Raw genomic sequence first — 15,560 nt, 5'->3', positions numbered from 1 at the left:
TCCACCTGGTATTTAGGATCCGAAATCTTGGGATGCTGTGCTTTTAGACCCTTTCAGTAGAGAGAGTTAGGGAAATATATTTGAAAAATCATGAGTTCTTACTGATATTTCAAACTCAAATTTAACTTTTCATTTATATTTGTATCTTTTCTCTGAAAAAGAAAATCTTGTTTCCAAATAACATTATAACAGGATACATTGAGAATCTGACTTTCAACCCTGTCCCTTCCACCCAATTTCTCCTTTCCTCTGAAGGTAAAATTTGAATTTGTTTTGATTTATCTGCCACCATTTCCTTTTTTAAAAATGAGCATAATGTACATTTATTAATAGTTCCTTCTCTTTCTTACAAAAAAAATAGAATACTAAAAACATTCTTCTGAATCTTGCTTTTGTATTTTATTAGGGGTATTTTCAAAATATGGGAGATTGGATAAAACTTAGCTTTTTGAGTCACAACACGGAGAATTACTTACATATTATTGTTTACTGTTTTTAGAATTTTATCTTTGGTCTTTTATCTTCACCTTGACCATTTAAGACAGAGGTCAAGAATTTGTTAGATCAATTAAATGAGAGACAAATATTGTGATTTCAAGGTTTATTATTTTGTGATTCTACTTTAAAAATCATGTATTGTTTTGTCTTCTTAAAATTTTGCAGATTGAAGATCCAGGTTGCTTCTGGGTTATTATAAAAGGACGCAGTCCCTGTTTAGATCATGAAGTTGATTATCAAAAACTAAATGGTGCTATGAATGACTTCTATAACAACATGTGTCAAAATAAAGAAATAAAGCCATTAATGTTGGAAGAAGGGCAGGTATGTATCCAACTGTGCTTTAAGCACTGTTTCTTGAAATACTATTCAGAATATAAGATATTGGGCATTTAAGATAATAAAGCTTGTAGATTATTATAATCATTGCCTTGTGTTGGGTTCTTTTGGTCACACAAGATTCTGGCTATTTGTTGAAGGGTTTGTTTGCTGTATCTTATTGCCTGTGGGACGATAAGAGATGGAAATTCATCTGAATCCAGGCATTGGCACCATCCTCTTGGGGCTGGGAACGAGAGAAATTTCCTGGACCCAACACAAGTATAGGGACGTCCACAAAGAGAATGTGGGAGTTCTCGGTCAGCCCAGTGCCACCCTTTTGTTTGCTCCTATGGCCAACTCATGCTTCTTTATTTCCCTCACTTCACATCATGGCCCCTCAGTTCCCGTCGCCCATTGTCATTCTCTCTACGGATTTGTCCTTTTTCAGATGAGTTTGGATTTCTGTACTAGTGTGATAGAAAAAGATGTGGAAACTAGAAACTATGCCCCTCCCCCCCCCTCAATTATCAGTAGTACATAACATAATTTATTTTTCTATACCATAGTCTTGTTGAAGAAACGAAACCAGGTCAGTTGTCCTTTAAAAATGTTCTGCATTTGAGATAGCCTGATTGCTTCCTCGTGGTGGTGGTGAATTTTTTCTTTATGTCCTGTATTGTCTGTGGGCTGATAGTTAAATACAGAGCTTTGATTAGATTTAGGGTCACTTCCTGCCCGCCTGCCCCAAAATGGGTGGTGCTGTGAACTTCGTGTCTTACCAAATTTAGGGAGACAGATCATATCTGGCCGTTTCACTTTTAGTGTTGCTGAGGTCTGTGGGCGGGTTTAGATAGTGACAGTGGGACCCCCACCCCTCACCCCATGTGGCATTGCCTGTCAGCTTTCCACGTGACGGTTTCAGCATTTGTTGCCTGCCGCTTCCCAAATGAGTGCTTTCATTCAAGATTGCAAAATGATGGTTTTTTTAAATTCCTTCTGCATTCATGAGCTGTATAGAAGTACTTTCCCTCATCTACCAGGGCTATTTGGTTACCCAAAATAATGCAGTTGATACTGGAAAGGTGGAAAAATTGCCTGATTCTTTGTCCTATCAATTTTCAGTGTAGTGATTTGTGCCTCTATTGTTGTGCAGAGTTTTGTTTTGTTTTTCCCTCCTTTGTCATCATCTCTTGTTATTCTTAGTATTATTTTGACTCATGCTTTTAGTAGATTCATCAGCAGTTGTCATTGTTCTTTTTAATGCTTAAATTGTCCCATTTTTGTCTAGTGGAAGTCCTAGTGTAATACAGTTTCAAAGTTGACTGTGAGTTATTAGCCATTCAGACCTTCCCTGCAAGGGGCTATGACTTTAACATTAAACAGACATACTCTTTCTCCTTTGTCAGGATTTCTCTTGAATTATTTGAGTTTTAACTTAAGTGAGGTTCTTAGAAACCTATTCCTTGCAGAGTGGCTGCTCTGATTCCCAGTTTAAATTCCTGAGGCCAGGAGCCTCCTTCAGCCTGTGTCTTCCTTCCGTTTCTGGCCCGGCTCTCCCTGGTGGGCCTCTTCATAAGCCCATGAGCTCTGGGATGTCCCTCTGTGGGTTGCCCGTCGAGTGGGCATGGCCTGGGAGTTCTGTGGTCCAGTCTGGATGCCACGGGCCGATGCTCCAGCAGGGCAGTTCCCCTTAAAGGAGCTGAAGGCATCAGTTTGTTCAGTTGGAGCAGACAGAACCAAATGTTAGAGGCGGCGAAAGCCTTGAGAAAGGAGGGTGAGCGTGGGCCTGGGTTGCAGTTGCATACGGGTCTGGCAGGTGATTAACAATCATTTATAAGCTTTATTTTCTGATTTAAGAAGGGAAAGCAAATAAGCATTTTCCCTATTTTACTTTCTAAAGATTGTCCTTAGTGAAGGAGTCAAACGACTGTAGTAAGAAAAAGGGTGAACAAGAATTCAGGTGCCCGTTTCTCACCGAAGTTCTCTTCCAGGCAAGCAGTGTGGAGATGGGGCAGGCCCTCCTGCTCCCATCGCTCTCCTCTCCTGTCGGGTAAAGTGTCTACTGAGGTGCTCTTGAAAAGAGTATCTTTCAGTTCTCTCATTGTGTGACTAGAGATTTTAATGCTGAAGTTTAAAAAACGCACCTCTCTTTTTTATTTTGTAGGTTTGTGTGGTTTATTGTCAGGAGCTGAAGTCCTGGTGCAGGGCCATTATTAAGTCCATCATGTCTTCAGCAGACCATTACTTGGCAGAATGTTTCCTCGTGGATTTTGCTAAGTACATTCCAGTAAAATCTAAAAAGTACGTATGTATTTCTTTTGCCTGACTCTTTAAGGAGACAGATGTAAGTTTTGAAGGAGAATGCCAGTTTTCAAAGTGAAGAGGTAGAGGTCCTTGCCTTTTGAGGAAAGGTGAAACTGGAATTATTTAGCCAGAAGAAGGGATGACTTGCGGGTTCCCAGTCTGCATCCACAAAACAGACATAAAGCAGTCGTCGTACAGACGCAGGAGGCTCTGGGCTCAGTTGGTCTCTGGGAGTGTGGTGAAGCGGAAACTTGAGAGAGGCTTGGCTGTGAGAAAGACGCTACCAGGAGGCAAAGACAAGCTCTTCTGGTGCACACAAAGGGGAGTTTGCTATTAGAAGCTCACCTTACAGAGGGCACAGTGTCCGTGCAAGTCTGTATCCCTGGGGCCCCTGCTTCCACTTGGCCATGGCTGGCCTTTTAGAACAGGGGCGATTCGGCCACATGGGGGTGTGAGAAACAAACACTATTCCTAAAAGGAATAAACGCTCACCCGATTGTGGAGAAGAAAAGAATTTATTCACGATCTTGCAAGAACGGGCGCCCAACCAAAACATGGGGGTTGGCACGCAGAACAATAGATTCAGCAGTATTTATTCCCTAAACCTAACAGCAAGTCCCTCCCCTGTTTCTCCATTGGCTGGATACTCCAGAGATTACATTCTATTCCACAAGCCTAACTAGCCTGCGCAAATTTGAAACATGCAGCCTGCCCGGATTGGAAACATTTGAAATGCTTTCCCATGCAAATTGGCAACATTAGGAACTGTTGGAACAAATCCCCACCCCTGACTATAATGGTTATGCCCAGGCCTCTTTAGAGCCAGTCTGGGCTAGTTTGGTAACAAGTTATGAGGCTATTTTGAGAACCTCTATTCTGAGGCTCCACCCTGCAAGGATAGTAGATAGTGGGCGGATAAGCAGGGGGACTGACTGTGGATTACAGTTTGTCTTTTTAACCTTCTACCAATCCCTTAACTGCCCCACCCTGCTAGGCACACCTGTCCTGTGTGAAAGCTAAACCTAATCTCATTCTCACGGAGGGGGGGGGGCAGGAACTTGGGGGGCGGCCAGGCCACCATGTTTTTCGTAGTTTCCCATCCCAAGGTAAGAGGGAGTCAGTTTAATAAATATGAGGACCCTCTTCCACTAAAGAAGGGTCAGACATCAGTTGTAGTAAAGGGTTTATCTTGAGTAGATAAACTTTGTGGCAGAAGGGTTTTATCAGATATTGAGAATTTGCAGATATTAAAGAAAAAAAAAAGTAGAGTCCTTCATAGTTTTATGATTCTGCACCTCGGTCACAATTAATATAAAAAAATAACTCTTGTGTTTACCTGCTTTTGTGAGATGTTCTTTTTAGTTTTTGGCACTTTAAGTTTAGTTTGTTTTAGGTAAGCGAATGGTATGATTAAACACCCTCAGGGAGGCCTCAAGGGGCAGTTAGTGCAGCTGCTTCTTTCTGAATTGCCCGAGACAAACACTGGCCAGGCTGCTCATTCCAGCCACAGCTGGGCTCCAGGGAAGAGATCCAGCTCATGTTAAGATGGTATGTTAAAGTGGTCTATCCTCAGTCCAGGAGGAGAATGGAAATAAAAACATTGAACTTATTTATCGATTGTCAGTCCTTCAGCGCTTTTGAGCACAGTTGGCAGATACTAATTATTAAGAGATCTGCTCATTTACAGAAACTTTAAGGCAATTGTGGTTGTATATTGAAATTGATATTCAAAAATCTTTGCTGGAATGTGCTTCACAGATTTGTTCATTATTACACAGTGTTTCTCAACCACTTTTCCCTGCATTTTTGTCCCTTACCTAAGGAGCCTCGTTAGACATTTTTTTTCCCTAACCACCCCCTTACACTATGAAATTTTAATGCCACAGATATACTGAATATCTGTTTAGGTACTGTATGTATATCTGTGCTTTTTATGTAAAAAGAATAAGATTGTTTTCATCCTCCAAGAACTAGTTTTTGCCTCCTTTAGTAAATTTCTCCAAGGATTTCATTCTCTGGTGGTTGTATTGGAAATAGAAAGAATTGTTGTTTGTGCATGTGTTTTGTTTTATGTTAAGTATGTTGATTATATAGGTGTAAAGAAAACTATTATATGTGTTTTCTTTATAATGGAATGATTTCTGTTTCACTGTTAAGCATTCGAGTTGCAGTAGAAATGTTTCTGCAGCTTCCCTATAGAGCGAAAAAATTCAGACTGTACTGCACAAAACCAGTCACGTTGCACATCGACTTCTGTGAAGACTGTGCCAAAATTGTGTAAGTACAGCTTCTAAAATATGTTGAATCATTAGTAAAAGGCCTAAGTCAAGTGAATGATGCTTCTGCCAAGTCAGTTCCTCTTTCAAAGGGGGGAAAGGTCACTTTGTTCTTCTGGAAGGGTCTTTCTGAACCCGTGTTGTCAAACCTGACCTGCAGCAGAATTCCCGGGGAGCCCCATCTCCAGAGGCTGCGGTTGGAGGGGTTTGGTCTAGAGCCTCAGTGTCTCTGTTTTTGGCCTTTTTTTTTTTTTTTAACTCACAAAAAGTAATAAAGTAACAGTGAAGAAAAGCTATATTCATGCACTATAGGATTATGTAGCGTTACAAAGAAAAAACATCCTTTGCATTCTTCCCCAGTCCCACTTCCTCCCTTTGACCTGTATAGGCTCTGAACTTCCAGACTGTTTTCATTGCTTTCTTAAACATTGATGTATGTGGCATTTTAGTTTTTTTTAAATTGTATTTTTTATTGTGGAATATAACATATATACCTAGAAGTGATAACTTTCCAAGTGCAATTTAACAAGTAGAGAGCAAATTTCAAAGAATGTTACAGGTTATAGTTCCACAGTTTCAGTTATTTCCTTTTTGTGACATATAACATATATGCAAAAAGGTAATAACTTTCAAAGTACAATTTAACAAGTAGTTATATAGGAAATTTCCAAAAATGTTATGACTTATACTACCATAGTTTCACTTATTTCCTTATTGTGAAATATAATGTATATGCAAAAAAGTAATAACTTTCAAATTACAATTTAACAAGTAGCTATAAAGCAAATTTCAAAAAATGCCATGTGTTACATTTCTACCACCTCATTTCTTTCCTTCTAGCTAGCCTAGTACCCTAGCAACTAAGAATAAGAAAGTTATATAGAGATTCAGTATTCATAATCTGTTGTTAAATTCCATCTTGTCTGTTGCTACCCCTTCCTCTAGTTTAATCATTTTCCCGATCTTCAGGGATGTCTAGGCAGTGACCACCCTAACTTGTTCATATTGAAAAGGGGTGTCAACATTATGGGTAAAAGGGACAAATCTGGTTGATGTTCTTAAAGAAGCTATTGCCTCTGGCATAGGAGTTCTCTGGAGGATTTAAGTTTCTGAAGAATAAACTTAGTGAGTGAAACTTTTATAGAGTCTCAGATAGGGACCTGGGTATTCTTTAGGGTTTTCAGGACTACTGTTGACTTGGGCTTGTCATACTGTGGCCACTGGGGATATCTAGCTGAAGCTTGCAAAGGAGTAACCTCCATAACAGTCTCTTGACTCTATTTGCATTCTCTTAGCCACTGAAACCTTATTTTTTTGGCTTTCTTTCCCCCCCTTTTGGTATAAGTTTCACAAGAGCAATCCTCAAGATCGAGGGCTTGACTTTGAAATAGGGGGCTCCTAAGTTCAGATAGCATATGTTATGTCTATGATAATCCATCCGTATCTCACATTATCATCACTTAGTTGTACAGTCCTCATCGCTCTCCATTTTAAACAGCTCTCATGACCCAAAACACCCCATAGCTCGTCTCCACCCTTAATTATCTGTCCCTAGTATTTGTGTGGTACTAGTAAGGTATTCCTATTAATTATAGTCCCTAGTGTACAATAGGTAGATTTTTTGCCATATACCATTCTGTTGTCAACTCTCTGTGCTACTGTCATAGCTTAGAAGTATCATCCAAACACCTATCTATATTTGTACTGCTGATCCATGAGATACAATTTCTTTCGATCCTTTTCACTTTCAATACAACTCTGATACTTATAATCCCATTAACCAACAGTCATCACCCCTGTACATTCGCATACCTTTGAATTTACCCTCATTAACATATCTGAATGTATTAGATTATCATTTCCCCCTCCACTAGCTTCTGTCTATCTCTAGGTCTCCAGTATTCTACATTATAAGACATTGATTTTACATTCTTCAGAGAGTTCATAGTAGTGGTAACATACAATATTTCTCCTTTTGTGTCTGACTTAGTTCACTGAGCATTATATCTTCGATTCATCCATGTTGCCACGTTTCAGGACCTTGTTCCTTCTCACTGCTGCATAGTATTCCATCATATGTATATACCACATTTTGTTTATCCACTCATCTGTTGAAGGATACTTGGATTGTTACCATCTGTTGGCAATTGTGAACAATGCCGCTGTGAACATCAGTGTACAAATGTCTGTCCGTGTCACTGCTTTCAGAGCTTATGGGTTTATACCGAGAAGTGAAATTGCCGGATCATAGGGTAATTTCAATATCTAGTTTTCTGAGACACCGCCAAACTGCTTTTCACAGCAGCTGTACCATTATACAGTCCCACCAGCAATGAATAACAGTTCCAATTTCTCCACATCCTCTCCAGCATTATTGTTTCCTGTTTATTTAATGGCAGCCATTCTTACTGGTGTGAGATGGTATCTCATTGTGGTTTTGATTTGCATTTCCCTAATAGCTAGTGAAGCTGAGCATTTTCTCATGTGCTTTTTAGCCATTTGTATTTCTTCTTCAGAAAAATGCCTTTTCATATCTTTTGCCCGTTTTATAATTGGGCTCCTTATACTATTGTTGTTGAGTTGTAGGATTTATTTATATATGCAGGATATCAGTGTCTTATCAGATATATGGTTTCCAAATATTTTCTCCCATTGAGTTGGTTGCCTCTTCACCTTTTTGACAGTCTTCTGAGGCACAGAAGCTTTTGATTTTGATGAGTTCCCATTTATCTGTTTTTATTTTTGTTGCTTGTTCTTTGGGTGTAAGCTACCTCCTAATACTAGGTCTTGAAGATGTTTCCCTATATTTTCTTCTAAGAGTTTTATTGTTCTGTCTCTGATGTTGAGGTCTTTGATCCACTTTGAGTTAATTTTTGTATAAGGTGTGACGTAGAGGTCCTCTTTCATTTTTTTGGATGTGGATATCTAGTTCTTCCAGTCCCATTTGTTGAAGAGACTGTTCTGTCCCAGTTCAGTGGATTTGGGGGCCTTATCAAAAGTCAGTTGACTGTAGATATGGGGATCTACTTCCGAACTCTCAGTTCGATTCCATTGATTAACATGTCTGTCTTTGTGCCAATACCATGCTGTTTTGACCACTGTGGCTTTATAAGTAGGCTTCAAAGTCTGGAATTTAAGCCATCCCACTTCATTCTTCTTTTTTAGGATGTTTTTGGCAATTCGAGGCATTTTTCCTTTCCAAATAAATTTTATAACTAGCTTTTCCAGGTCTGCAAAGAATGTTCTTGGAATTTTGTTTGGAATTGCATTGAATCTGTGGATGAGTTTGGGTAGAAGTGACATCTGAACAATATTTAGTCTTCCTATCCATGAACATGGAATATCTTTCCACCTATTTAGGTCATTTTTTTATTTCTTATAGTAAAGTTTCTTAATTTTCTATGTAGAGGTCTTTTACGTCCTTGGTTAAATTTATTCCTAGGTACTTGATTTTTTTAGTTGCTATTGTGAATGGAATTTTTCTTTGATTGCCTCTTCAGTTAGGTCATTGCTAGGGTGTAGGAAGATTACTGACTTCTGTGCATTTATCTTGTATCCTGCCACTGCTTAATTTATTTATTAGCTCAAATAGCTTTGTCATCACTTTCTCCAGATTTTCCAAATATGAGATCATATCGTCTTCAAATAATGACTGTTTTACTTCTTCCTTTCCAATTTGGATAATTTTTATTTCCATGCCTTGTCAGATTGCTCTGGCTAGAACTTTTAGCACAATGTTGAATAATAGAGGTGATAGCGGGCATCTTTGTCTCACTCCCGATCTTAGGGGGAAGGCTTTCAGCCTCTCCCCATTGGGTGCTATGCTGGCTGTGGGGTTTTTCAAATATGCCCTTTATCATATTGAGGAATATTCCTTCAATTCCTACCTTTTGAAATGTTTTTATCAAAAAGGGATGTTGAATTTTGTCAAATGCTTTTTCAGTGTCTCTAGAGATGATTGATTTTTCCCTCTTGATTTGACTGTGTGTTGTATTTCACTGATTGATTTTTTTATTTCAATCTACCCTTGCACAGCAGGAATGAACCCCACTTGGTTGTGCTGTATAATTCTTTTAATGTGCCTTTGGATTCGATTTCCAAGTATTTTGTTGAGAATATTTGCATCTATATTCATTAGGGAGATTGGCCTGTAGTTTTCCTTTTTTGTAGTATCTTTATCTGGTTTTCATATCAGAGTGATATTACCTTCATAAAATGAGTTAGGTAGTGGTCCTTTTTCTTCTATTTTTTGTAAGAGTTTGAGCATGATTGGTGTCACTTCTTTTTGGAAAGTTTGGTAAAATTCCCCATGTGAAAGTCCTGGGCTTCTATTTGTAGGTAGATTTTTGATGACTGATTGTATGTCTTTGCTTGTGATTGGTTTGTTGAGGTCTTCTGTTTCTTCTTGGGTCAGTCTAGGTTGTTCATGTGTTTCCAGGAAATTGTCCATTTCCTGTGAATTGTATAGTTTGTTGGCATACAGTTGTTCCTAGTACCCTATTATGATTTTTTTTTTATTTCTTCAGGATCCGTAGTAATTATCCGACTCTCATATCTTATTCTGTGTATTTGTGTCTTTTTACTTTTTGACTTTGTTAGTCTAGCTAAGGATTTGTCAATCTTTTTGCTCTTCTCAGAGAACCAACTTTTGGTTTTATTTATTCTCACTATTTTTTTTCTTCAGTTCATTTATTTCTGCTTTAATCTTTATTTCTTTTCTTCTGCTTGCTTTAGGGTTAGTTTGCTGATCATTCTCTAGCCTCTTCAGTTCAATTAGGGCTTTGGTTTTAGCTCTTTCTTGCTTTTTGATGTATACATTTAGAACTATAAATTTCCCTCTCAGCATCCCACAGGTCTTGATATGTTGTGTTCTCATTTTCATTAATCTCTAGATATTTAACAATTTCTCTTGCAGTTTTTTCTTTGACCCATTTGTTAAGGAGTATGTTGTTTAACCTCCATGTATTGGTGAAAGATCAGGTTCTTCAATGGTTATTGATTTCTAGTTGCATTCCATTATGGCCAGAGAATGTGCTTTGAATAATTTCAGTCTTTTTAAATGTCTTAAGACTTGCTTTGTGCCCCAGCATATCATCTGTCCTGGAGAACATTCCATAGGCACTAGAGAAGAATGTATATCCTGGTAAGTTGGAATGTAATGATCTATATATGTCTGTTAAGTCTAATTCATTTATCATATTGTTTAGGTTCTCAGTTTCCTTATTGGTCCTCTGTCTAGTTGTTCTGTCTATAGAAGAGAGTGGTGTATTGAAATCTCCCACTATTATTGTAGAAATGTCTGTTGTTGCCTTCAGTTTAGCGAGTGTTTGTTTCATGTACTTGATAGGGTGCATAAACATTTATGATTGTTATTTTTTCTTGGTGAATTGTCTCTTTTATTTATTTATAGTGTCCTTCTTTGTCTCTTATGACATCTTTGCATTTAAAGTCAGTTTTGTCCGAGATTAGTATAGCTACCCCTGCTTCCTTTTGGTTGCAGCTTGTGTAGAATATTTTTTTCTGTCCTTTCACTTCAGTCTCTTTGTGTTCCAGGGTCTAAGATGAGTCTCTTGTAAACAGCATATCGGTGGGTCATGCTTTTTAATCCATTCTACCAGTCTGCATCTCTTAATTGGAGAGTTTAATCCATTCACATTCCAAGTTATTACTGTGAAGGGAGTTCTTGAACCAGCCATCTTTTCCTTTGGTTTTTAGTTGTCAAATATATTTTCCCCGTCTTTTTTTTTCCTTTATATTACCTTTACTAATATTCTTCAGTTCTGTGCCCTTCTCCAGACCTCGCTCTCCTTTCTTTTTTCTCAGCTCATAGAACTCCCTTTCGTATTTCTTGCAGGGCATGTCTCTTGTTAACAAATTCTCTCAGCATTTGTTTTTCTGTGAAAATTTTAAACTCCCCCTCAATTTTGAAGGAGAACTTTGCTGGATAAAAATTTCTTGGCTGGTAGTTTTTCTCTTTCAGAATCTTAAATATGTCATGTCACTGTCTTCTCACCTCCATGGTGCCTGCTGAGTAGTCAATACCTAGTCTTACGTTGTTTCCCTTGTATGTGGTGAATCGCTTCTCTTTTGCTGCTTTCAGGACTTTCTCCTCTTCAGCATTTGACCATCTGATCAGTAGTTGTTTTGGAGAGAGTCTATTTGGGTTTATTCTATTAGGAGTTCACTGGGGATCTTTGATTTGCATATTTATGTCATTTAGAAGATTTGGGAAGTTTTCCCCAATTATGTCTTGAAACCTTCTTCCTAGCCCTTTCTTTTCTCTTTTCCTTCTGCGACACCAGTGATTCTTACATTTCTTTGCTTCATGTTGTCCATCATTTCCCTGAGGTCTGTTTCAAATTTTTCTTTTTCTCCATTATTTCTTTAGTGTGCTTGCATTTAATTGTTTGTCCTCAAGTTCACATATCCTTTCTTCTGCCTCTTCATATCTGCTATTGTGTGTCTCCAGTATATTTATAATTTGATCAACAGTATTTTTTATTTCCATAAGATCTGCTATTTTAAAATTTACTCTTTCAAATTCTTCTTTATGCTCTTCTAGAGTCTTCTTGATGCCCTTTATGTGTTTAGCCATCTTGTTGAAGTTGTTTTGGAGATTTCTGTGTACTTCTTTAATTAATTGCTCCAAATTTTGTGACTCTTTCGGCTTTTCAATTTGTTTGACGAGTCCATGTCTTCTAGATTCTTCAACTGCTTTATGATTTTCTGTTGGCTTTCAGGCATTTGCTTGTCTTGGTAAGGTTATTTTGGGAAATGCAGGATTGCTTGAGCATTTATGCATAATTTGGCAGAGGTGTATCTTGCTGGAGTGCAGTTTCCCTATCCTACCAGCAGGTCATGCTCTTGAACGACCTTTTAGTCTCAAATCAGTTTTCCCCGAACTTCTATGTAGTGGGTGGATTTCAAACTGAGTGGGTAAACAATCAGTGCACCAGTTCTCTGTGTACACTTGGGACTGCCTGTCCTGGGGGTGCTGTGTGGGCCCTGTGCAGTTTGGCAGGGATTCCGCTCAAGGGCGCCCTCCAGGTCAAATGTGCCTGTTCCCTGCCTGCCATGCACCTGCAAGCTTCTGGGGTGTGGGAGGGGCTCCTTCTGTTCTGTATGGCACCCTCCCCTATCCACACTTCTTGCTGGTGCACCCCCTTCACTTCCTTGTGGGGAGAGTAAATCCTCTCCCCTTGGGTTCCCCCATGGGAGCTCCTGGCCGTCTGGCTGTGGTGGACTCACCTCCCCAGCTAACTGCCAAGGTGGGTGCACGGGAGTGGAGAGCCGCTGCTCACTCCCTTGCCCTGGGGCCATCTCTCAGCTGCCAGCCCCAGGAGGCAGTCCCAGCCAAACAAACTCACCCCATCCCTCGAGGCCCTGTCTCTCCACATTTTTGTCCACGTCCCCACCACGTACTGTAGGGGGTCCCTCTATGGATGGGTACTCCCCGGGCACCCTCCAGCCCCTCTCTAGTTTCTGTCGTGGAGGAGAAGCCCACCCTGTCTCACCCACTGTGCCATCTTCCCAGGAGTCTCTTGTGTGTGGCATCTTGAATGAAAATGGAACATACTGTCTTTGCAGATGTAACTTAAAATGTATGTTGGCACTCTTTGCCAGCACTCGTACTTCTCTACTCTACTTTCAGTCTTTTTCACGTGTGATTCCGTAGTAATGATTCCGTAATACTGGCATACTTGTCATATTCAACCATTCCCATCGTGATGGCCAACTGAATTGTTTCTGAACCATACCATGCTGTTTCCCTAAGTATATAGATTAAATCCTTATGAAATACATGGATGTAGAGGTGTATGTAATATATACACACACAGACATGTATACCCGCATACATATCACAGACGTATATTGTCACAGGTTCTGTCTTTATACCTCAAACCTATGATCTCTGTTAGAGAAGGCCTGAGCCTTGTCACGTTGCGATTCAATGGGTGTGGGCTTCATCAAGTAACCTCCCCGTCAGTTAAGAGTATAGGGAGAGACAATAGTTTAAAAGCATTCAAGACAAGAATTCACCTCTAACACGTTGTTTATTAAAGGAGCACTTAAGGTAGAAGGACCAAGTTTAAAATGTAAAAATTAATTGATACAAATCCTGGGAGCCCACTTCCTCCACATGCAACTGGACATGAGGTCAGAGAGCTCCCCCTTGTCTCAGTTACAGAGAATTTATAGCATCTTGATTTAGAGTACCTTTAATTAAGTACTTAATTACTTAATTAATTAATTAAGTACTTTAAGTATTAAAAATAAAATATTCTATTTTTATATTAAATGATGCTTTGTGTACATGAATGACTCACAAAGCAAAGCTTTTTAATCCATGAATGGCTCAAGATCAAAGGAGGGTATCTACTTTATCAGAGATTTAGCCTTGAATGCCTGTAAAACTCTACTGATAATATTTTTACTAGTTAAGCTATAACTTCTAAGAGCAATATAACGTACTTTTACTTGTATAAAGTCTAAAAATTAGAAAAGAGATTACTGTTACTTGTCTCTAACTTGTTAATATAATTTTTCATTTTATTCTATGAATAGTTAGGCATTACACCATATTGATAAACATACATTTGATTAGAATTGTATTCAATCTTGCTGCATTATTTATGACTTATTAATGATTAAGGTAACAGCTGCATCCCCATCCTGTTTTTGCAGAGGACCAGATGATTACATGTTATCTGTATTTGAGAAGATTGAGAAGGCCTTTCTGCTTTCTTGAAAATATTTACATCTTTTAACTGTTTAGCTTCTCCTTTGGTATAATCTTCTAATATAGGACTTGAAGGATATGAATCATCAGTCCCAGTTATTAGAGGAAGGCCTTTCCACTTGTCATTTGGAAATTGTACTAGAGTGTTTTCAGGTAAAAGTTCTGTTACATATGCTTCTATATCAGAAGGAATAGCTGGTTCTTCACTATCAGAACAGAAAACATCAGATGGTATATGAGAGCAGCATAAAGAGAAGGAAAGGACCTCACTCCCCTTTGTCTAGTATATGGATGGATGAGTAGAAAAATAGGGGAAGGAAACAAACAAACAAACAGACAAAGGCACCCAATGTTCTTTTTTACTTTAATTGCCCTTTTTCACTTTAATTATTATTCTTATTATTTTTGTGTGTGTGCTAATGAAGGTGTCAGGGATTGATTTAGTGATGAATGTACAACTATGTAATGGTACTGTGAACGATCGAATGTACGATTTGTTTTGTATGACTGCATGGCATGTGAATATATCTCAATAAAATGAAGATTTAAAAAAAAAAAAAAAAGAGGAGTCAGCGTCCTTATCAGATTTTTCAATAGAGATGCTGTCCTGCGACAGTATATTCACATGTGTACCACACACGTACGTACATGCATAAATTTCACACATGCGTATGCAGCATCTTTGCCCCCCCATTCCCTGGTTTTTGGCTATTGCCAGTGTTTGGATGGATGGATCCCTGTACTGGGCAGTGCTCAGTCAGGGCATGGCTGTGACTTTTGTCATCTTGAGCAAGCACTGCCGAGTGGGTTATTTCAGTCTCCTGTGGTCTGTGTGGCCATCCCATCCTCCGGCCTGGTGCCCTTTCCCCCACCCCCGGGCTGTGGTCTGGGTGGGGCAGCACAATTCTTCCTTGAATTGCCCATCCTGGAGACTTTGCATTGTGCTCACTGCCACTCCTGTGGCCACCTCCTTGGGATCTCTGGAGACCCCTTCCCTTGCCCACCCTTACTCCCAGCTCCCCCAGTTCCCTCGAGCAGTGAAGGCTTGCTCTTGGGCTTGTCTCAGAGTCCTGAGATGGTAAGCCAGTTTGTCTCAGCTGAGGCCAGTGCACTCTGCCAGACTGCCCTGCGGCGAGTCTGTGCCATCGGGACAGGCTCATGTGCCTTTGTCCTGACCCTCAGGAGTGTACATCCCCAGCCAGCTGCAGCCCCTCCCTCACTGACCCTGTTTCAGAGCAGCAGGCTGGCTGCCTGCCCTCCAGGGCCAACTTGAATGGTGGCCCCCACACGCCCAGCTCCCCTGCCGAGGCTGGCCCATTCCCTCTCTGTCTTGCTCCTTGGCTTGAGCCCTTTCCCAGCACCACAGTGCTCTGCAGGGACCTGCCACAGCCTTGGACATGCTGAGCCCTAGGATACCCTCC

The 15,560-nt window shown here is 39.7% G+C and overlaps 1 protein-coding gene across 1 annotated transcript in view; it reads left to right on the top strand.

Annotated features, from left to right (window-relative positions):
- The first annotated feature begins 738 nt into the window (after window positions 1-738).
- Window positions 739-15,560, top strand: part of TDRD12 (tudor domain containing 12) — a 95,950-nt gene continuing 81,128 nt past the window's right edge. The window contains exons 1-3 of the mRNA XM_037819756.1: window positions 739-822; window positions 2,984-3,120; window positions 5,281-5,400. Coding sequence (XP_037675684.1) covers window positions 754-822; window positions 2,984-3,120; window positions 5,281-5,400 — 326 coding nt within the window. The 5' untranslated portion in view covers window positions 739-753. The remainder of the gene's footprint in view (window positions 823-2,983; window positions 3,121-5,280; window positions 5,401-15,560) is intronic.

Source organism: Choloepus didactylus, chromosome 27 (assembly GCF_015220235.1).
Source record: "Choloepus didactylus isolate mChoDid1 chromosome 27, mChoDid1.pri, whole genome shotgun sequence".
Lineage (NCBI taxonomy): Eukaryota > Metazoa > Chordata > Mammalia > Pilosa > Megalonychidae > Choloepus > Choloepus didactylus.
The sequence above is the reverse complement of the archived record's forward strand: the minus strand, read 5'-3'. Positions and strand labels throughout refer to the sequence as shown.